The 24,334-nt window shown below is 45.1% G+C and overlaps 1 protein-coding gene across 6 annotated transcripts in view; it reads right to left on the minus strand.

The window, feature by feature from the left end:
• The window catches only part of EFR3A (EFR3 homolog A), a 192,689-nt gene extending 174,505 nt beyond the window's left edge, over positions 1-18,184 (minus strand). For 3 of the 6 annotated variants that reach the window (XM_075825713.1, XM_075825717.1, XM_075825716.1), the window contains exons 1-2: positions 17,845-18,184; positions 14,620-14,682 (exon numbers count right to left, since the gene is read on the minus strand). In XM_075825713.1, the coding sequence (XP_075681828.1) occupies positions 14,620-14,629 (10 nt within the window). In that variant the 5' untranslated portion in view covers positions 14,630-14,682; positions 17,845-18,184. The remainder of the gene's footprint in view (positions 1-14,619; positions 14,683-17,844) is intronic. The other 3 variants (XM_075825714.1, XM_075825718.1, XM_075825715.1) reach the window with 2 other exon arrangements.
• Positions 18,185-24,334: the final 6,150 nt, after the last annotated feature.

The raw sequence follows: 24,334 nt of genomic DNA on the forward strand, positions 1-24,334 counted from the left end.
ACACGGGGCAGTTCATCACTTTGCATAAGTCTTGAATAGCTCAGAATAGACGGAGTTTGCACAGTAGCCGCTATGTGCTAGAACAAGATTTTTTCAAAGAATGTCAGCAGCTTTTCTAATTATCACATTACTTGAGAATACTGGCACTTCATGCATCTGAAAATTAGCTGGGCAACACTTTCAATGGCGTCAAAAAGCCCAAAACGTATATGTAATCTTCAGCAAATTAAGAAGTAGGAAAGCGAGTTCAAACAACTTACATGTGTACAAAACACGAGGACGATGGCAATAAAAGTGTTCTACCCCAACAAAAAAAAAAAAAGAAGATGTGCATCTATGCCCCTTTTGATGCACCCCATGATCTTATTTGGCTTAGCAGCAGCTACCTGACGCTGGTTGCTACAGTTTAGTCAACTAAAATTCCTAAGGCGGGATTCACACGACCGGGTCGCGTCCGAGCCCGAGTGCCGGCCGGTAAAATCGCCCATTCTGCCCGGCCGGTTTGCATAAAGTTATGCATCCGTGCCGGGCCGGGCAGATCCGGACAGTGACATCAGCGGCAACTCCTGAAGGGGAATCCCCATGTGTTCGGGGATTCCGCTTCAGGAGTTTCCCCTGATGTCACTGCCCAGATATGGACAGAGACATCAAGCGCTCTGTCCAGGAGCGGAATCCCCGAACACACGGGGATTCCGCTCCTTCAAGGAGCTAAAGTGGGGCTAGCACATAGCAGAGCGGGGAGATACCTCCCTGCTCTGCTATAGTGGCGTCGCTGCAGTAGTAGCAGCAGCAGCTGCTGCAGCTGCTAGCGGCGCCATCAAAGGTGTCGCCGGGCCAGGGCGCTTTTAAAACAAGCAGGAGAAGGGAGCCAGCGCAGCGCTCCCTTCCATCTGCTGTACACCCCGGCCCTGCCACACCGTGTACAGCGATGCCATTCGTCAGAATGGCATCAACTCCTCCTCCTCCTCATGCACTCTGCGCTGTGAGGAGGAGGAGATAGAGCGCAAGAGCCGGAAAACCCGGCCGTCACTCGGGACACATCCCGGTGATGGCCGGGTATTACCCGGCCCCATAGACTTCTATGGGAGCCGGGCAGCCGGGCGAAAATAGAGCATGTCCTATTTTTTGACGGGCGGTTTTCCCGGCCGTCAAAAAATCGGTAGTGTACACGGGGTATTTTGCCGAGTTTTTTGACGCGGAAACCACGTCGCAAAACTCGGCAGAAACGGCCCGAGAACGCCTCCCATTGATTTCAATGGGAGGTGTCGGCGTCTTTTTCCCGCGAGCAGTAAAACTGCCTCGCGGGAAAAAGAAGCGACATGCCCTATCTTCGGGCGCTTCCGCCTCCGACCTCCCATTGACTTCAATGGGAGGCAGGAGAAAGCGTATATCTCGCTGTTTTATGCCCGCGGCGCTCAATGGCCGCGGCCGAAAAACGGCGCGATAATTGCCGCGAAAATCGGCGTGCAGGGAGAGGAATATCTGCCTCAAAGTTCCAAACGGAATTTTGAGGCAGATATTCCTCCCCCAAAATACTCCGTGTGAACATAGCCTTAGGGGTCTATTATTCCTAATGCAGCCGGGTGCCGGCCGATTTATGAACGGCCGGGAAACCCTGCCGTGTGAATGAGGCCTAAGTCCCTTTCCCAGTCAGGTTTTCCCATTTAGTATGTAATGCTGACAGGTCTTGTCCCTTTACAAGTACATAACCTCACATTTATCAGTGTTAAACCTCATTTACCACTTCTCTGCCCCAGACTCGAACGTCTCCGGATCCATAGGTTACAGGATAATGTCCTCTTTTGTGCTACTTACTTTACACAGTATAGTATCTGAAACAAGGGAAGTTTTATATTAAAATCACAGTTCCTCCCCCTGGTGATTCTCTACGGCCGGAATATCTAGTTTCCATTTTTCGCATATAAAAGCTTAGTAAAAAGGAAGACGCAGGTTTTTGGAGATGTTCCAATTGAGTAACCGATTCCAAAGAGCCACAATCTAGTGTAACAGGACTCGTGCCGAATTGTTCATTGCGGACATGCCGCAACTGGAGAAATTGAAATAAACCGGTCTGCGGAAGATTAAACTCCTGTCTGAGATCGGCAAATGACCTAGACGTACTAGACAAACAATTGGGTACGGTATTTGAGGCCGATGCTCCTTTGCGATCTCCTCCTCTAACAACTGCAGTTATATTTCCAACCACAATCCGAATTTTGTCGCCAATGTCTCCTGGCAGTTGGCACCAGTTTGAGACCATTCTTTGAACCACAACCTGGTACTCCCTTGAGGTATAGCCAGAACCTCCTAAGTGAAGGGAATACTGATATAAAGCAGTCTAGCCACTGCCAATCTTATGGCACAGAGGGTCCACAACAAGGTCCTAGATGAAGGACAACAATTTAAAGGCTTGTGTGTGAGGTCTTGGGTTTTTTTTCTTGCATTTCAGAATTAAAAAAAAAAAAACCATAACATTTAGTGTTTAACCCCTTCCCACCCACACAACGTAAATTAAGTGGCTTAACGGCATGGCCCTTTTTCTCGCAGCCCATTCATTTACGTGCAGAATTTAATGGCACTTTGAACTCCTGCACACAGTGCCATCAGGATATCAGTGCGACAGTCTGATCCTGTACCGCGTCAGGGAACTGAAACAATCAGTTCCCTGTCACAAAGGTCTATGAACGTAGAGCTCATATTGAGTGTTGTGTTGCTGAATGCAGAAGCACTGTTTCTGCCTTCAGGCAATTGCCGGGAACCCCTGTGACTTAGAGGAGACGTGATTTTCGTCTTCTCTGCAGGTCTGTGTATACAGATCGCTGATAACAGTAAACTAAAGAGATGTTAACACAAAACGCGTTTCCCTGCTAATCTGAGCCCCAAAAGTAAACAAAAATAATACAGCGAAACGCAGAGAAAAAAAAAAAAAAAAAAAGTTAAAAAATAATAAAGCCCCCTCCCCTAAAGTCTGCACACCTCTCCGTACCAACACACAATTTTAGACATTCTGTGTGACACAAGCGCGTTTTGCATGGGCGTCAGGTGCTCAGGCATGGATATGTTCCGGTCAGGCAGAATGATTGTTACCCCAAACATAAAATAATTACCCCATTTGCAAATTATAGTCTGCTCTCCGTTGGTTCCATCTGCTTTTCTGCCTTTACAAAAACATTTCTGTACTTTGAACGATTATCCCGCATGTCTGCGTCTAAAGCGAAGCGAGGGAAATACATTTAAAGGGGTTTTTCCATCACTTATCCACAGGATAGGTGATAAATACAGGATCGCTGGGGGCCCCCCAATAATCACTAGAACGGTGGGAAGGTGATCGCGCACGTGCCCTGCCACTCCATTCAATGCGCTGTACTCAGCCGTCTCAGTCGGCCCCATAGACATTAAATGGAGTGGCAGCGCACATTTAAACTCCTCCTTGCGGCAATCGTGCAGCAAGCAGTAACGGGGATCAGGACCCCCGTTCTAGAGATCAGTATGGGGCCCAGTGGTGTAGCCCCCAGGGATAAAATCATTCACCTATCCCGTGGATAGGTAATAAATGTCCTTCGTAGGAAAACTCCACGTTTTAGAAGCATTTTTATTCTCGGTACTATAGCGATGTCATACGTTGGAGAGTTAGAAGATTTATTTTGGGTTAAATATTATTCATTGAACCTCCAAACATAGCATCGAAAAATGAAGGAAAAAAAAAAAAATATAAAAAAAAAATAAAAATTTCCTGGTAAAAAAGAAACTTTGCTCCGGGCATGAAAGATCAATAAAATAAAATAAATTAATTGTAAATTATTTTTGTGTGTGAAAAAACAACTTTTACATTTATTGTACGGTTGTGGCGATTATGATTAAAAAAAAATCCAAAAACATATGAAATAGGTCTTTTTTATTAAAAATAATTGTGCTTATTCTTTATTTTCGTTTTTTTTTTTACAAGTTATTTTAATAAACTAAGAAAGAGGGAGGCTGCAAATGATGTCACCAACATGTCGCATATCAACGCTTCCATACACACGGACAGTTTACGGATCCACATACGTAGCCGTCCGCATTTACGGAAGTGCCCATGGGCTTCTATGGGAGAGTCTGTGCCGTAATTACGGACAAGAATAGGACGGGTTCTATCATTTTTTTCAGCACGGACGCCCATCCGTAAAAATACTGAAAGGTCTCCGCGGCCAATAGATATGAATGGGTCCGTAATTATGGATGAAAAAAACCGATCGTGTGAATGGGGCCTAAGTGTCCGCGATCGCTGCTGGGAATTAATAGAATTATTAATAATAGAATTCTAAGAACCCGACAGCTGCGCTGATACAAAGTTACAGCAATAAACATGTTAAGTCCGTGTCGTCAGAATACGAAGGAGAATAAAATCACAGCTTTACATATGCAAAACCCTCTGTCACTCGCCATCGTCAGCTTCTATTGATTGAGCCAAAATAAAAGCGGCATTTGGAAGTAAATGAGTGCGCCCACACGACGAGAGCCCGGCTCCAGATCAGCAGTTCATTTAGCACTTTTAAGTCCTAATCCGATCTAAGCTTCATATTACGCCGTGATATTTAAAGGCCGAAGCTTCGCTGAAGACGACGGGAGCAGCAATGCACCCAGATAATAAGTAGTACACACTGAGGCGTGAAGAGTGCGCAGCGGGAAATGTCAGCCGCGCCGGCACACTGCCACTACACGGCGGGAATATAATGATTAGGACGGATGGGTTGTGACCTGAGTGACAGGATGCATTTATTTCCCAATTACATTATATATATATATATATATATATATATATATATATATATATATATATACACACACCGATCAGCCATAACATTATAACCACCAGCCTAATATTGTGTAGATCCCCCTCGTGCCGCCAAAACCGCTCTGACCCGTCGAGGCCTGGACTCCACAAGACATCTGAAGGTTCCTGTGGTTTCCGGCACAAGACGTTGGCAGCAGATCCTGTAAGGTGTGAGGTGCGGCCTCCATGGACCAGACTTGTTTTTCCAGCACATCCCACAGATGATCGATCGGATTAAGATTTGGGTATTTGGAGACAAGTCATCACCTTGATCTCTTTGTCATGTTCCTCAGACCATTCCTGGACAATGTCTGCAGTGTGGCGTGGGCATTATCCTGCTAGAAGAGGGCACTGCCATAGAGAATCCCGCTGCCATGAAGGGGGCACTTGTTTGCAGCAATGTTTAGGTCGGTGGTACGTGTCACCTCCACATGAATGTCAAGACACAAGGTTTCCCAGCAGAACATTGTCCAGAGAATCACATCTCCTCACCGGCTTATCTGCTACCCATAATGCATCCTGGTGACATCTCTTCCCCAGATAAGTGACGCACGCGCACCAGACCGTCCACATGATGTGAAGGAAAACATGATTCTTCTTCCATTACTCCGTGCTCCAGTTCTGTTCTGATGCTCAAGTGGAAATTGTAGGGACTAGTGAGAAGTAACTTTTCCAGCAATTTGTGATACAGTCGCTCTTCTGTGGGATCGGACCAGTCGGGCTAGCCTTCCCTCCCTACCGCCCATCACCAGTTCACGAGTCATCCTTCCTTGGAGCACTTTTGGTAGGTATTAAACACCACATACCGGTGACACCCCACAAGACCGGCCGTTCTGGAGATGCGGTGACCCAGTCGTCTACACATCACAATTTGGTCCTTGTCACAGTCACTCAAATTCTTACATTCTTTCGGCTTTCAACATCAACAACTGACTGGTCACTTGCTGCCTAATATATCCCCCCCCCCCCCCTTGTCAGCCGCCATTGTAACCAGATCATCAGTGTTATTCACTTCACCGGTCAGTGGTCGTAACGTTATGGCCGATCAGTGTGAATCCAGCATCAATGGTACCTGATGGTTTCCCGTATTACTAGATATTTAAGATTGAATGTTCATAGACGAGGTTTGTAAAGTATTACATTATATCGCGGTTCTGTGCGGATAACAAGTGTTGGTTTATCAGATGTTCTGAATTAACAGATGTTGGATTAAATGGTCAATAACTTTTCAACAAACTTTGCATAGATCAATAGTAAAAGCGAATAGAAGGAACTTTGTAATACATCTTATTAGAGAGAAACGCCTCTTTCTCCACTTATTAGGCTCCCCCCCTCCCCACCGAACGGCTCACGCTCTCTAAATTTACTGCTAAATCTGCATCCGCAAAACAAGACGGACTATCGAATCACTGAGGGATCAGGTTACAGTCTATGGAGAGGGGAGGAGGAGAGCAGGAGCAGAGGGGGAGAGAGGCGCAGAGACCACACAGATGCTGCTGCAGCCTCTAGTAAGTGTTCTCTCACCCCAGTGCTGGATTCACAGTAGGGGGAGGGGGAGATTATATATATATATATATATATATATATATATATATATATGAGAGCAGGATTCTCCTCTGTGGTCAGTTAGACTCCACCTGCTAGCTCAGAGAAAGCGGAGAATTAGCGATAGAGGGGAAAACTGCTAAATAACGCCATATAATGGCCAGAAATAGCGTTATTCCGCATGTAAACACATATGACAGCTATGTCACCGCAAAAGTTTACGTACCCTTTAACCCCTTCCCGACATTTGACGTACATGTACGTCATGGAAAGTACTGACTTCCCGCATCTTGCCGTACATGTACGTCAAACGTTTGGCACCGGCTCAGAAGCTGAGCCGGTCCCATCATCACCGGATCTCAGCTGTATCTTACAGCTGACATCCGACTGTAACGGCGGGGACCGAAATTAGCTTCGATCCCCGCCATTAACCCCTTAAGTGCAGCGCTCAAACGCGATCGCTGCACTTAAGGTGTTTGCAGCTCATCGGAACCCCAGTAATGAAATTGCCGGGGTTCCGGTGGCTGCAATGGCAACCGGAGGCCTAATACTGGCCTCCCGGTCTGCCTAGCACCGAAGCCGGTCAAGATCCGCCCGGCGGCGGAGCCTGATCGGCTTCCGTAGCTGCCGGCAAGATGGCGCCGGGTCAGGAGCTGATCCGGCGTCATCAGCGGTGGAAGTCAGCTGTACTGTACAGCTGACATCCACCTGTAACGGCAGGAACCGGAGCTAGCTCCGATCCCTGCCATTAACCCCTTCGATGCAGCAATCGAAAGCGATTGCTGCATCGTAGCGGTTACAAGCAGATCGCCAGCCCTGACAGGCAATCGGGACTGGCGACTGCTGTTATGGCAACAGGAGACACAATGGTCTCCTGCTCTGCCATTACGGAAGCCGATTTAGGCCCCGCCGGGAGGCGAAGCCTAAACGGCTTGCTGTCAGTGAATGACTGACAGATCTAATACATTGCACTACATAGGTAGTGCAATGTATTAGAAAAAAAAAAATCTGACCGTTGGACCTTCAAGTCCCCTAGTGGGACTTGAGAAAAAGTGTAAAAAAAGTATAAAAAAGTGTAAAAAAAAGTGCAAAAAATAAAAGTTTGAAAACAATAAAAGTTTCAAGTAATCAAATAACACACAATCCCCCTTTTACTCTTATCAAGTCCTTTATTATTGAAAAATAATAATAAACCATATGTATTTGGTATCGCCACGACCGTAACGACCGGAGGTATCAAAATATTATATTATTTATTGCACGCGGTGAACAGCGTAAAAAAAACCCGTAAAAAACGTTACCAGAGTTTCTGTTTTTTAGTCACTTTGCCCTACAAATATTACAATAAAAAGTGATCAAAAAGTCGCACGTATCCAAAAATGGTACCTATAAAAACTATAGCTCGTCCCGCAAAAAACAAGCCCTCATACAACTCCGTCGACAAAAAAATTAAAACGTTATGGTTCTCACAACTTGGCGACAGAAAAAATACATTCTTTTTACAAAAGTAATTTTATTGTGCAAAAAGTTGTAAAACATAAAAAAGTTCTATAAATGAGGTATCGCCGGAATCGTACTGACCCGCAGAATAAAGGTAACATGTAGTTTATAATGCGTGGTGAACTCTGTATAAAAAAAAACCAAAAAAAGCTGTGCCAGAATTGCGTTTTTTGGTTTACCTGGCATCCCAAAAAATAGGATAAAAGGTGATCAAAAAGTCACATGTACCCCAAAATGGTACCAATAATAACTACAGCTCGTCCCGCAACAAACCAGCCCTCATACCGCTACGTCTATGAAAAATAAAATTAGTTATGGCTCCAATAAGTCAGGAAATAAAAAAATATGCAGTTGTGCCCGAGGAGAACATTTCTTCTGTTTCAAGAGGCGATTTATCAAGGACCTAAAATTAGGGAACCAGGAAGGGAGGGCCCAATCATATCCGATGGAAGCGACGGTGCCCGTATTATACCAGGATAATACTTTCCCAGCAAAATTCCCCAAACTACAAAGGCGCGGAGTGTGGACCAAAAGGGGGATAAGAAATGACACCATTTATCAGTGCGACACCGGCCTGTGCAGAAAGGATTGCTTCACAGCGTAACACACATCTATGGATTATTTTTATTTTTTTATACCACCTGACTATGCCCCTTATATACTCCGCCCCGCTTACATGTACCCCCACATTATAAAACACCAGCAATACTCAAACAAATATAGTACCAAGCAAAATCCGCTCTCCAAAAGCCAAATGGTGCTCCCTCGGCCCTGAACCCTACAGCGTGCCCAAACAGCAGTTTCCTTCAACATATATGGCACCGTCATACCCGTGAGAACCCTTTTAACAATTTTTGTGGTGTGTGTCTCCAGCGTCATAAGCTGGGCATGACATATTTGCCACTGAATGGCATATCTAGGGAAAAATATAAATTTTTAATTTGCACCATCCGCAGCGCATTCATTTATGGAAAAGACCTGTGGGGTGAAAATGCTCACTACACCCCTTAATAAATGCCTTGAGGGGTGCAGTTCCATAATGGGGTCACTTATCAGGGGTTTCTTTTTATTATTTCACATCTGAGCCTCTGCAGTTGTGAACCAATACTTTGTAAATCGCCAAATTAGGCCTCCACTCCGCATGGTACTCTTCACTTCTGAGCCCTGTCATATGTCCAGACAAAAGATTAGGGCCACATGTAGGGTGTTTCTAAAACCGGGAAACACCGCATAATAATTAGAGAGCTGTCTTGTTATGGTGGCACAAGCCGGGCACCACATATTGGCATATCTATGGAAAAAAATCCCATTTTCACTCTGCAACATTGAGCGCACACTAATTTCTACAAAACACCTGCAGGGTTAAAATGCTTACTACACCCCTTGGTAAATGCATTGAGGGGTGTAGTTTACAAAATGGGGTCACTTCTGGGGGGTTTCCACTGTTTTGGGCCCACAGGTGCCCAGAAACCAATCCAGCAACATCTGCACTCCAAATGGCGGTCCTTCCCTTCTGAGCCCTGCCGTTTGCCCAAACAGCAGTTTATGACCACATATGGGGTATTGCCGTACTCGGGAGAAATAGCTTTACAAATGTTGGGTTCTTTTTTTCCTTTATTTGTTGAGAAAATGAAAAAATTTGCGCTAAAGCTACGTCTTATTGAAGAAAAAGGACTGTTTTTATTTTCACTGCCTAATTCTAATAAATTCTATGAAACATCTGTGGGGTCAAAATGCTCACTACACCCCTAGATGCATTCTTCAAGAGGTGTAGTTTCCTAAATGGAGTCCCTTTTTGGGCGTTTTCATTGTTTTGTCCCCTCAGGGGCTTTGCAAATGTGACCTGGCCTCCGCAAATCATTCCTGCTAAATGTGATCTCAAAAAGTCAAATAGTGCTCTTTCCCTTCTAAGCCCTGCCGTGTGTCCAAACAGCCGTTTATTACCACATGTGGGGTATTGTTTTACTCGGGAGAAATTGCTTTACAAATTTTGTGGTGCTTTTTCTCCTTCAGTCCTTCTGGAAATGAGAAAAAATTAGCTAAACCTACATTTTATTTGAAAAAATGTAGATTATTATTTTCAGGGCCTACTTCCAATAATTTCTGCAAAAAAACTGTGGTGTCAAATCGCTCACTATACCCCTAGATAATTTCCTCAATGGGTGTTGTTTCCAAAATGGGGTCACTTGTGGGGGGTTTCCACTGTTTTGTCCCCTCAGGGGCTTTGTAAATGTAACATGGCCTCCGCAAACCATTCCTGCTAAATTTGAGTTCCAAAAGCCAAATGGCGCTCTTTCCCTTCTCAGCCTCGCCGTGTGTCCAAACAGCCGTTTATTACCACATGTGGGGTACTGTTTTACTCGGGAGAAATTTCTTTACAAATTTTATGGTGATTTTTCTCCTTTAGTCCTTGTGGAAATGAAAAAAAATTAGCTAAACCTACATTTTATTTGAAAAAATGTAGATTTTCATTTTCACAGCCTACTTGCAAAAATTTCTGCAAAAAACCTGTGGGGTCAAAATGCTCACTATACCCCTAGATAATTTCCTCAAGGGTTATAGTTTCCAAAATGGGGTCACTTGTTTGGGGTTTTCACTGTTTTGTCCCCTCAGGGGCTTTGTAAATGTGACATGGCCTCCGCAAACCATTCCTGCTAAATGTGAACTCCAAAAGCCAAATGGCGCTCTTTCCCTTCTCAGCCACGCCGTGTCTCCAAACAACCGTTTATTACCACATGTGAGGTATTGTTTTACTCGGGAGAAATTGCTTTACAAATTTTGCGGTGCTTTTTCTCCTTTAGTCCTTGTGGAAATGAGAAAAAAAATCGCTAAACCTACATTTTCTTTGAAGAAATGTTGATTTTAATTTTCACGGCCTACTTCCAATAATTTCTGTAAAAAACCTGTGCGGTGAAAATGCTCACTACACCCCTAGATAATTTCCTTGAGGTGTCTAGTTTCCCAGATGGGGTCACTTTTGGGGGATTTTGACTGTTTTGGCACCACAAGAGCCCTTCAAACCTGACATGGTGCCTAAAATATATTCTAACAAAAATAAGGCCCCAAAATCCACTAGGTGCTCCTTTGCTTCTGAGGCCGGTGTTTCAGTCCAGTAGCACGCTACGGCCACATGTGGGATATTTCCTAAAACTGCAAAAACTGGGCAACAAATATTGAGTTGCATTTCTCTGGTAAAACCTTCTGTGTTATAAAAAAAATTGTATTAAAAATGTATTTCTGCAGAAAAATATGAAATTTGTAAATTTCACCTCTACTTTGCTTTAATTCCTGTGAAATGTTTAAAGGGTTAAGACATTTTCTAAATGCTGTTTTGAATACTTTGAGGGGTGAAGTTTTTAAAATGGGGTGACTTTTTTGGGGTTTCTAATATATAAGGCCCTCAAAACCACTTCACAACTGAACTGGCCCCTGTAAAAATAGCCTTTTGAAATTTTCTTGAAAATGTGAGAAATTGCTGCTAAAGTTCTAAGCCTTGTGAGGTCATAGAAAAATAAAAGGATGTTCAAAAAACGATGCCAACCTAAAGTAGACATATGGGGGATGTTAATTAGCAACAATTTTGTGTATTATAACTGCCTGTCTTACAAGCAGATACATTTAAATTGAGAAAAATGCTAATTTTTGCAATTTTTCGCTAAATTTTGGTGTTTTTCACAATTAAATACTGAACATATCGAGCAAATTTTGCCAGTAACATAAAGTCCAATGTGTCACGAGAAAACAATCTCAGAATCGCTTGGATAGGTGAAAGCATTCCGGAGTTATTACCACATAAAGTGACACATGTCAGATTTGAAAAATGAGGCTCTGTCAGGAAGGTCAAAAGTGGCTAAAGAGGGAAGGGGTTAAAGGAATATTATTGTAACATTTATGTCCTATCCTTGGGACATGGGATTAGGAACCGACACCCAAACCCCCCCCCCTCCCCCAATCAGTCAGCAGAAAAAACAGGCCACAGTGTTAATTAAAGGTATGTTACAATGTATCAGGTTAAAGGGAAGCGGTGAGTGAATTTATGCCGGACTCCTTCCTCCCAGCGCGATGCAACGTACTAAATATAAGTTCACAAAAATCACGAAACTATCAGACAGAAGTGACAGACAATCAAAATCAAAGAGGGCGGCATAAAGTCACTGACCGGTTCCGATTATGCCGATTTTATGAAAAACCAGCAAATCCATTAAGAACTGGGAAAACGGCGCTCATTCTACTAGTAGAACAGAAAAAAAGCAGAACAAGATGCAGCCGACCCCTAAGGTTAAAATTTGGGAGCGATCCACATATTATTAAAGGGGTCTTCCCACAGGACGTGCCCCCGACTCGCTGATTCCCGACCGCAGAATTCTCCATAAGCTTCAATGGAAAGGAGCGCATGCAAGGCTTCCATTAAAGTTTATAGAGAATCCGACATGCGAGGGTCCAGGAGGAGGCAATCAATCAACTAGGGCTGCAATGTTTGGTGGTACGGTCTTAAATTTATTGTGAGGTAGACCCATCCACCAAACGGTCGCAGCGCCCCAGCGACAGCGCATTTTTCAACCATGAAAGACGGAGCTACATGTCAATCCCCGACTGCTATGAACCCACGTGTGCACTATGAGGTTCTGCAGCAGGAGGGGCAATATAACAGACGTGTATAAATCACCTGATTTAGGAGCCAGACATTTAATTTTTTTATTTGATGGCCAACAGCAAAAACTTTTATAGACTTCAGTGAAAAAAACAAAAAACACCGGTAATATTCCGGGACAGGCAGATCTGGAGGCCACCTGGTTCCTAACACACGCCGAGCACGGGTATTGTACACACCTCATCACGTTTTTTGTTTTGCTGCTTTTGCACAATAAGCCATAACTTTTCTATTTTTTCTGTAGACGCAGACGTTTTTTTTTGTGTGTTTTTCAGGACAAGCTGTAGATTTTAATGGAAACATTTATGGGGTACATAAGAAATACTTAATACGCCCCATGCACACGACCGTAAAAATTGTGCTGTAAGTCCCACACGTTAGCGAAGTGTCGGGATTGTGAATAGACATCGCGTCTCCGGACACTTCAGTTAGTGTGTGTATGTGGATCTAGTAAGATCACTATGTGCTGTGTAAATGAATGGGGAGAAGTGTATGACGCTGATTGGTCACTGATTGGTCAGCGTCATACACTTCTCTCCACAACGCCCACTTGGTCAAAAAGTAAAACACGCCCAGTTGTCCATTAAGAAACTCATTAGCACAAAGCTAAAATAGGTCATAACTCCGTCAAAAATGATCGTTTTTATAAATAAAAAACACTGTTGTAATCTACATTACAGCGCCGATCACATCATGTACAATATAGGCCACTTATAATGTGGTGACAGAGACTCTTTAATTTGCGGACCGTAATACAGTCCGCAATTTCGGATCCATTCAGTTCTATTGGCCGTGGACACCTTCCCGTATAGCTACAGATGGGTGTCCGTGCCGTAGAACTGTGCCGGGAATTATGGAGCATGTCCGTTTTTTCGGGCCGTGCTCCCATACTACGGGAGCACAGCCCGAAAATGCGGGCCGGCTGTGCCCGCAGTCGCGGGCTGGGATTACGGGCATGGACGTGTGCATGGGGCCTTACTTTTTTTTTTTTTTAAGGATTGAAATGCTAATCCAGATTGTTTTTTGTTTTTTTTTATAGCGCTCACAGTGCGGGATAATATAATTGTTAATGCGGGAAACCAATTACGCATACTTTTTTTCCCCCATAATTAAGCATTTTGTAAGTTTTTTTTTACCTTTTTACCATTTATTTAACTTTAAAAAAATAAAATAGAACCGAATGACACTTTTGGACGTAGCGGATGCGGTTAAAACTGCATCCAAAAACCATGTGCGTTACACTTCAGTATATCATGCCTGTCAGCAAAGGGGGTCTCATCCCTCTGTTTAACTATTTAGATGCTGCGGTCAATAATTGCGGCATCTGAGGGTTAAACGGCCATACAATATCCAGCTGTAGCACATAGCGGACCCCTCCTGCTGCTGGTGTGGCCATAGCTCCACTCCCTCCGCGCACATTTACAGCTTCTCGGCACCAACTACATAGACGTCATTGTACAGCGGAGGGCACCGATAGGTTTGATAAGATTGTCTCACGGTGACGACCTCTTTTCAAAAAGAAGCCGGTGCGGCGCTCAGCTGTGATCACCGGATGCAGCCGCTGCAGGGAAGACGTAGCATTACGTGGGGGTCATCCAAATGAATAGGCGCCCACGTAACACAAGGACTAGCTATACGGTATATACAGTGACGGACAGGCGCGGACAATGGAGTTTGTATCACAAATCGCAGCCTCTAAACAAGGACACGGGTTTTTAATCCTCTTATAGGCAAAAAAATAAATCTAGTTCACCATATGGTGCCAGGAATATCACAGACTACGCGGCGCTGGCCGTGGTCTGATATAAACCATTGTCTTCTCTATTGTTTTTATAGAAGACGGTCAGACTTCTGATTGGTGGGGGTGCAACGTCAGTATTTCCCAGCGCGGCTGCGCCGCCGCCAGCCGCTCACAGCAGCACAGCTCCATTTAAGCGAATGAGGCAGAGATGCAGCTCCCCGAAAGCAGTGCTGTAGCCCCTTCAAACTCAGGATCTGCTGGGACCCCACTGATCAGAAGGTGACGGCGTATCCTAGCAACAAACTATCAATTTCCGGAATAGGAATAAATTTATAACGGTTACAAAACGTATTAACAATATAATCTTACCGGCAGGCATGTTTATAGCTCTGGCGACTTGTCTCTGTTTCAGGAGATAAGAAGGCTTGAACCCTGTGGTAAAACAGAGAAGTGTTTGCTGAAATACTCTGTGCTGTAAAACTTCAGACATTTCTTAATCACATCCATTTTTTGGAAAGATGGGTGTCCCCAATCTAGCCAGTCACTAGTATGACATATCTACATAGAACATACACGTATGATTAGTAAGATGTATATACCGTATATAATAATCTACATATAACACAAACACACGTGTGACTAGTATGATGTATATACATAAAACATATATCACACTAGTCACACATGTATGTTATAGGTAGATTATATACGGTATATACATCTTACTGGTCAAACGTGTATGTTACACGTAGATTATTATATACGGTGTATACACATCATACTAGTCACACGTGTATGTTATATGTAGACTGCCGTCTACATTACTCGCTGCTCCTCCTTCTACTTTACTCTTTGCTATGCCTGTAAGTGTTATTATCTGTTAGATCTGCCCTGGTCACCTGTGTTGTTATTATTATCTGCCCCGGTCACCTGTAAGCGTTGTTATTATTACCTGCTAGATCTGCCCTGTCACATCTAAGTGCTATTATTACCTGCTAGATCTGCCCTGGTCACCTGGAAGTGTTATTATTACCTGCTAGATCTGCCCTGGTCACCTGTAAATGCTATTATTACGTGCTAGATCTGCCCTGGTCACCTGTAAGTGTTATTATTACCTGCTAGATCTGCCCTGGTCACCTGTAAGTGTTATTATTACCTGCTAGATCTGCCCTGGTCACCTGTAAATGCTATTATTACCTGCTAGATCTGCCCTGGTCACCTGTAAGTGTTATTATTACCTGCTAGATCTGCCCTGGTCACCTGTAAGTGTTATTATTACCTGCTAGATCTGCCCTGGTCACCTGTAAGTGTTATTATCTGTTAGATCTGTCCTGGTCACCTGTGTTGTTATTATTATCTGCCCCGGTCACCTGTAAGCGTTGTTATTATTATCTACTAGATCTGCCCTGTCACATCTAAGTGTTATTATTACCTGCTAGATCTGCCCTGGTCACCTGTAAGTGTTACCTGCTAGATCTGCCCTGGTCACCTGTAAGTGTTACCTGCTAGATCTGTCCTGGTCACCTGTAAGTGTTACCTGCTAGATCTGTCCTGGTCACCTGTAAGTGTTATTATCTTGTAGATCTGCCCAGTCACCTGTTAGGCTTTATTCAGAGGAACGGGAATTACGTCCGTGCAACGCGCGTGATTTTAACGCGCGTCGCACGGACCTATATTAGTCTATGGGGCCGTGCGGACATGTGCGTGCTTTTACTCAGCGTGAGTCCACTGAAAAAAAGTCACGACATCTCCGTTCTTTCGGCGTTTTGCGCGAATCACGCATTGTAGTCAATGGGTGCGTGAAAACTTCCGTGCGAACTGCGTGATTCGCGCAACAGCTGTCAAAAGGATGAATGTAAACAAAAAAGCACCACGTGCTTTTCTGTTTACAAACATCCAAATGGAGTGTCATAATGATGGCGGCTGCGCAAAAACCACGCAGCCGCGCATCCATATGCTGTAGCCACACGGAGCGGTCAAGTGGTTTTTGCACACGCAAAACGCCGCGTTTTTGCGTGCGCAAAAACACCACGCTCATGTGAATGCAGCCTAAGTGTTATTATTACCTGCTAGATCTGCCCTGGTGACCTGTAAGTGTTATCTGGTAGATCTGCCCTGGTGACCTGTAAGTGTTATCTGGTAGATCTGCCCTGGTGACCTGTAAGTGTTATCTGGTAGATCTGCCCTGGTGACCTGTAAGTGTTATCTGGTAGATCTGCCCTGGTGACCTGTAAGTGTTATCTGGTAGATCTGCCCTCGTGACCTGTAAGTGTTATCTGGTAGATCTGCCCTGGTGACCTGTAAGTGTTATATGGTAGATCTGTAAATGTTGTGGGTATGGGAAGAGAGGGGAAGAGAGGGAAATAGAGCAGGACTGGTCAAGGTCGCCTTCAATTATTTTGTTATTGATACCGACTGTTGTAGGGAAAGGATTTAATTGTGCAAAGTCCCCTTTTCCTTGATTGCACAATCACTATTTGAGTTAATTTTATTTTGTTTTTTATGGTATTTTTAAATTGTATTATTTTTTGTGCTTTTATTGCTTTATGTATAGCAAGTATTATTTACTTTGTTCAGATCCCTTTGACAATTTTGGTCAATGGGAAAAAAAAATCTCTGGTAGATCTGCCCTGGTGACCTGTAAGTGTTATTATTACCTGCTAGTACTGCCCTGGTCACATGTAAGTGTTACCTGCTAGATCTGTCCTGGTCACCTGTAAGTGTTATTATCTTCTAGATCTGCCCCAGTCACCTGTAAGTTTTAGTATTATCTGCTAGACCTGCCCCAGTCACCTGTAAGTGTTATTATTACCTACTAGATCTGCCCTGGTCACCTGTAAGTGTTGTTATTATTACCTACTAGAACTGCCCTGTCACCTGTAAGTATTACTATCTTTTAGATCTGCCCCGGTCACCTCTAAGTTCTATTACTGTAAAGTGGAAGCGTCCAGCAGTAACAGCTCAACCACAAAGCAGAAGGACCACACAAACTCACAGAGCGGGGCCACCGAGTGGTCAAGTGCATAGTGTGTAATAATCACATGTCCTCTCTTGTATCACTCACTACAGAGACCCACACTGTCTTTGTCTTTTATATGTAGATTATTATATGTATATACACATCATACTAGTCACACATGTATGTTATATGTAGATTATTATATATATATATATATATATATATATATATACACACACACACACATCATATAGGTCACACGTGTAGGTTATATGTAGATTATATATACACATCATATAGGTCACACGGGTATATTATAGATATATTATTATACACACACATTATATAGGTCACCCATGTATGTTATATGTAGATTATATATACACATCATATAGGTCACACGTGTATGTTATATGTAGATTACTATATGTATATTACATACTAGTGACACGTGTATAATATATGTGGATTATTATAGATACATATCATACTGGACACACATGTATGTTATATGTAGATTATTATGTGACTTGTATATCGCATACATTGGTACTACACTGGTGCTGTGATGTGTCCGGATCTGTACAAGGATCTCACAGAAACTACAGAGAACAGTCTCCTCTGCCACAACTCACCCGGGTGTATGACGTACCTTCCCGGTAACACGGCGCCCCGCCAGCCTCTCTCTATAACGTAAAGAGACAAGTCCCGGAAACTCGCAGGATATGAGGGATAAACACCGCAACACTTCCCTGCCGCGTCAGGACACGCCCAACATATCCCGCTGTAAGCCAATTGTCAGAGTGACAGAGTGACAGCCCCAATCACAGTGCGGCTTACAACTGACCCCAGCGCTGCTGCAAATTAGAAAAAAGATCCGATTGGTAACTAGCAATGTTATCCATAGAAGCGTGTGTTGGTATGTGACTACGGTCTAATCCTCGCAGCAGTCACACTGCACGTCTGTCTGTCCAACGGTGGCGGCCATGTTTCCGAAGCCTGGAAGCCTGTGATTTATTAGGTTAGACGCTTTGCAGGGGTTTCTATGGGAACGTGCAGGATTCTGTATTTGTGTGTGAAAGTAGAAAAATAACTCCAATTTTCTTATAGATGAATCACTGTATACTGAAAAAGTTCTGTAACTTTCTAATATACATTGTGTTGCAATTCTTAACCATTTTAAAGATTGCTGTCAGTGAATGGGAACGTTCCAGACACTTAACCCCTTAATGACCAGCCTATTTTTTTACGATTTTCCATCGTCTCATTCAAAGTGCTATAACTTTTATATTTTTGTGTCTACATAGCTGTATAAGGTCTTGTTTTTTGCGGGACAAGTTGTAATTTTTAATAGCACCATTTTGGGGTACATAGAATTTATTGATTAACTTTTATAACCTTTTTTTGGGGGGAATAGAAAAAAAACTGCAATTTCGCCACTCTTTTTTACGTCCTAAATTTACGCCGTTTACCGTGTGGTATAAGTAACACAATAACTTTATTCAGCGGGTTGTTGCGATTGCAACGATACCAAATTTGTATGTGAGGTAAATATTGGTACGTCTGGTTTGGGGTCTATATTATGGAGATAGTTAAGAAGCCATCCCTCTTTTTCCAGCTATAGCCCCATCTTTCTCGTTTGCTTCAAAACTCCTTGAATAACATGTCCACCTCGATCTGTCCTCTTACCTCTCATCCAACTCTCTTTTCGACCATCTACAATCTGACTTCTGACCCCACTAATCTACTGAAACAGCCCTAACCAAAGTCACTAATGATGTGTTACCTGTGCTCTGCCTTCTACATTACTCTGTTCTCCTCCTTGTCACGAAGTGGGTTAGTGGACCCACTAGGCCGTACCGCCATAGCGGGGAGGCAGCTGGCCAAACAACAGGACACCCCAGAAATACAATGTCCCGCACAAGGGTACCTGGATAGTCCAGACGGTGGCTGCAGCTCTGGCACAGATGGAGATGGGTGCAGCAGATAGCGCCAAACGTGCCGGATGACACAGGAGCCGCAAGTTGCGCCAGACGTGGCGGATTCCTCTGGACGTGGCAGATGACACAGAACGTGGCGGATTCCTCCGGACGTGGCATGACTTGATACTAAGGCACAGCACGGGAAACAGGAACGGGGAACAAGCCACGGGTAACAACTAGAACGGGAAACACTAAGGCACCATTTGCAAGACAGACTGGGAAAACTAACAACGCTCAGGCAAGGCTTAGAAGGCCAGGGGCCTTCTTATAGACCAGGAAATCGTGGCAGTTGATGATGATGACTTCCTCCTATTTGCGCTCTGGCCCTTTAAGGCCGGGCACGAGCGTGCGCCCGCACCCTACGGGACACAGCCGAACGGAGCGGAAGTGAGCGCTGGTGTCTCCTAGGAAGGAGATGGGGACCAGCGCTCACGGATCCATGGCTGTGGGCGTCGGGAGGTGAGTAAACCCGACGGCCCGCGGCCATGGACGCTACACGCCTTCTAGACTTGTCCTCTGCCTTCTACATTACTTTGTGCTCCTCCTCCTAGACCTGTCCTCTGCCTTCTATAGTACTCTGTACTCCTCCTTCTAGACCTGTCCTCTGCCTTCTACATTCCTCTGTGCTCCTCCTTCTAGACCTGTCCTCTGCCTTCTACATTACTCTGTACTCCTCCTTCTAGACCTGTCCTCTGCCTTCTACATTCCTCTGTGCTCCTCCTTCTAGACCTGTCCTCTGCCTTCTACATTACTCTGTACTCCTCCTTCTAGACCTATCCTCTGCCTTCTACATTACTCTGTGCTCCTCCTTCTAGACCTGTCCTCTGCCTTCTACATTACTCTGTACTCCTCCTTCTAGACCTGTCCTCTGCCTTCTACATTCCTCTGTGCTCCTTCTTCTAGACATGTCCTCTGGCTTCTACATTACACTGTGCTCCTCCTTCTAGACCTGTCCTCTGCCTTCTACATTACTCTGTGCTCCTCCTTCTAGACCTGTCCTCTGCCTTCTACATTACTCTGTTCTCCTCCTAGACCTGCCCCCTGCCTTCTACATAACTCTGTGCTCCTCCTACTAGATCTGTCCTCTGCCTTCTACATTCCTCTGTGCTCCTCCTTCTAGACCTGTCCTCTACCTTCTACATTACTCTGTGCTCCTCCTTCTAGACCAGTTCTCTGCCTTCTACATTCCTCTGTGCTCCTCCTTCTAGACCTGTCCTCTACCTTCTACATTACTCTGTGCTCCTCCTTCTAGACCAGTTCTCTGCCTTCTACATTACTATGCTCCTCCTTCTAGACCTGTCCTCTACCTTCTACATTACTCTGTGCTCCTCCTTCTAGACCTGTTCTCTGCCGTCTACATTACTCTGTGCGCCTCCTTCTAGACCTGTGTCTGCCTTCTACATTACTCTGTGCTCTTCCTTCTAGACCTGTTGTCTGCCGTCTATATTACTCTGTGCTCCTTCTAGACCTGCCCTCTGCTGTCTACATTTCTCTGTGCTCCTCCTTCTAGACCTGTACTCTGTGCTCCTCCTTCTAGACCTGTCCTCTGCCTTCTACATTACACTGTGCTCCTCCTTCTAGACTTGCCCTCTGCCTTCTACATTACTCTGTGCTCCTCCTTCTAGACCTGTACTCTGCCTTCTACATTACTCTGTGCTCCTCCTTCTAGACCAGTTCTCTGCCTTCTACATTACTGTGCTCCTCCTTCTAGACCTGTCCTCTACCTTCTACATTACTCTGTGCTCCTCCTTCTAGACCTGTTCCCTGCCGTCTACATTACTCTGTGCACCTCCTTCTAGACCTGCCTTCTACATTACTCTGTGCTCCTCCTTCTAGACCTGTACTCTGCGCTCCTCCTTCTAGACCTGTTCCCTGTCTTCTACATTACTTTGTTCTCCTCCTTCTAGACCTGTTCCCTGCCTTCTACATTACACTGTGCTCTTCCTTCTAGACCTGTTCTCTGCCTTCTACATTACTCGGTGCTCCTCCTTCTAGACCTGTGCTCTGCCTTCTACATTACTCTGTGCTCTTCCTTCTAGACCTGTTCTCTGCCGTCTATATTGTGCTGTGCTCCTTCTAGACCTGTTCCCTACCTTTTACATTACTCTGTGCTCCTCCTTCTAGACTTGTTCTCTGCCTTCTACATTCCTCTGTGCTCCTCCTTCTAGACCTGTCCTCTACCCTCTACATTCCTCTGTGCTCCTCCTTCTAGACCTGTTCTCTGCCGTCTACATTACTCTTTGCTCTTCCTTCTAGACCTGTTCTCTGCCTTCTACATTACTCTGTGCTCCTCCTTCTAGACCTGTCCTCTGCCGTCTACATGCCTCTGTGCTCCTCCTTCTAGACCAGTTCTCTGCCTTCTACATTACTGTGCTCCTCCTTCTAGACCTGTCCTCTGCCTTCTACATTACGCTGTGCTCCTCCTTCTAGACCTGTGCTCTGCCCTCTACATTACTCTGTGCTCATCCTTCTAGACGTGTTCTCCGCCGTCTATATTACTCTGTGCTCCTTCTAGACCTGTCCTCTGCCGTCTACATGCCTCTGTGCTCCTCCTTCTAGACCTGCCCTCCGCCTTCTACATTACTCTGTGCTCCTCCTTCTAGACCTGTACTCTGCGCTCCTCCTTCTAGACCTGTTCCCTGCCTTCTACATTACTTTGTTCTCCTCCTTCTAGACCTGTCCTCTGCCTTCTACATTACTCTTTGCTCCTCCTTCTAGACCTGTACTCTGCCTTCTACATTACTCTGTGCTCCGCCTTCTAGACCAGTTCTCTGCCTTCTACATTACTGTGCGCCTCATTCTAGACCTGTCCTCTACCTTCTACATTACTCTATGCTCCTCCTTCTAGACCAGTTCTCTGCCTTCTACATTACTGTGCTCCTCCTTCTAGACCTGTCCTCTACCTTCTACATTACTCTGTGCTCCTCCTTCTAGACCTGTTCCCTGCCGTCTACATTACTCTGTGCACCTCCTTCTAGACCTGCCTTCTACATTACTCTGTGCTCCTCCTTCTAGACCTGTACTCTGCGCTCCTCCTTCTAGACTTGTCCTCTGCCTTCTACATTACTTTGTGCTCCTCCTCCTAGACCTGTCCTCTGCCTTCTATAGTACTCTGTACTCCTCCTTCTAGACCTGTCCTCTGCCTTCTATATTCCTCTGTGCTCCTCCTTCTAGACCTGTCCTCTGCCTTCTACATTACTCTGTACTCCTCCTTCTAGACCTGTTCTCTGCCTTCTACATTCCTCTGTGCTCCTCCTTCTAGACCTGTCCTCTGCCTTCTACATTACTCTGTACTCCTCCTTCTAGACCTATCCTCTGCCTTCTACATTACTCTGTGCTCCTCCTTCTAGACCTGTCCTCTGCCTTCTACATTACTCTGTACTCCTCCTTCTAGACCTGTCCTCTGCCTTCTACATTCCTCTGTGCTCCTTCTTCTAGACATGTCCTCTGGCTTCTACATTACACTGTGCTCCTCCTTCTAGACCTGTCCTCTGCCTTCTACATTACTCTGTGCTCCTCCTTCTAGACCTGTCCTCTGCCTTCTACATTACTCTGTTCTCCTCCTAGACCTGCCCCCTGCCTTCTACATAACTCTGTGCTCCTCCTACTAGATCTGTCCTCTGCCTTCTACATTCCTCTGTGCTCCTCCTTCTAGACCTGTCCTCTACCTTCTACATTACTCTGTGCTCCTCCTTCTAGACCAGTTCTCTGCCTTCTACATTCCTCTGTGCTCCTCCTTCTAGACCTGTCCTCTACCTTCTACATTACTCTGTGCTCCTCCTTCTAGACCAGTTCTCTGCCTTCTACATTACTATGCTCCTCCTTCTAGACCTGTCCTCTACCTTCTACATTACTCTGTGCTCCTCCTTCTAGACCTGTTCTCTGCCGTCTACATTACTCTGTGCGCCTCCTTCTAGACCTGTGTCTGCCTTCTACATTACTCTGTGCTCTTCCTTCTAGACCTGTTGTCTGCCGTCTATATTACTCTGTGCTCCTTCTAGACCTGCCCTCTGCTGTCTACATTTCTCTGTGCTCCTCCTTCTAGACCTGTACTCTGTGCTCCTCCTTCTAGACCTGTCCTCTGCCTTCTACATTACACTGTGCTCCTCCTTCTAGACTTGCCCTCTGCCTTCTACATTACTCTGTGCTCCTCCTTCTAGACCTGTACTCTGCCTTCTACATTACTCTGTGCTCCTCCTTCTAGACCAGTTCTCTGCCTTCTACATTACTGTGCTCCTCCTTCTAGACCTGTCCTCTACCTTCTACATTACTCTGTGCACCTCCTTCTAGACCTGCCTTCTACATTACTCTGTGCTCCTCCTTCTAGACCTGTACTCTGCGCTCCTCCTTCTAGACCTGTTCCCTGTCTTCTACATTACTTTGTTCTCCTCCTTCTAGACCTGTTCCCTGCCTTCTACATTACACTGTGCTCTTCCTTCTAGACCTGTTCTCTGCCTTCTACATTACTCGGTGCTCCTCCTTCTAGACCTGTGCTCTGCCTTCTACATTACTCTGTGCTCTTCCTTCTAGACCTGTTCTCTGCCGTCTATATTGTGCTGTGCTCCTTCTAGACCTGTTCCCTACCTTTTACATTACTCTGTGCTCCTCCTTCTAGACTTGTTCTCTGCCTTCTACATTCCTCTGTGCTCCTCCTTCTAGACCTGTCCTCTACCCTCTACATTCCTCTGTGCGCCTCCTTCTAGACCTGTTCTCTGCCGTCTACGTTACTCTTTGCTCTTCCTTCTAGACCTGTTCTCTGCCTTCTACATTACTCTGTGCTCCTCCTTCTAGACCTGTCCTCTGCCGTCTACATGCCTCTGTGCTCCTCCTTCTAGACCAGTTCTCTGCCTTCTACATTACTGTGCTCCTCCTTCTAGACCTGTCCTCTGCCTTCTACATTACGCTGTGCTCCTCCTTCTAGACCTGTGCTCTGCCTTCTACATTACTCTGTGCTCATCCTTCTAGACGTGTTCTCCGCCGTCTATATTACTCTGTGCTCCTTCTAGACCTGTCCTCTGCCGTCTACATGCCTCTGTGCTCCTCCTTCTAGACCAGTTCTCTGCCTTCTACATTACTGTGCTCCTCCTTCTAGACCTGTCCTCTGCCGTCTACATTTCTCTGTGCACCTCCTTCTAGACCTGCC

The sequence above is a fragment of the Rhinoderma darwinii genome, chromosome 5, assembly GCF_050947455.1.
Source record: "Rhinoderma darwinii isolate aRhiDar2 chromosome 5, aRhiDar2.hap1, whole genome shotgun sequence".
NCBI classification, from domain to species: domain Eukaryota; kingdom Metazoa; phylum Chordata; class Amphibia; order Anura; family Rhinodermatidae; genus Rhinoderma; species Rhinoderma darwinii.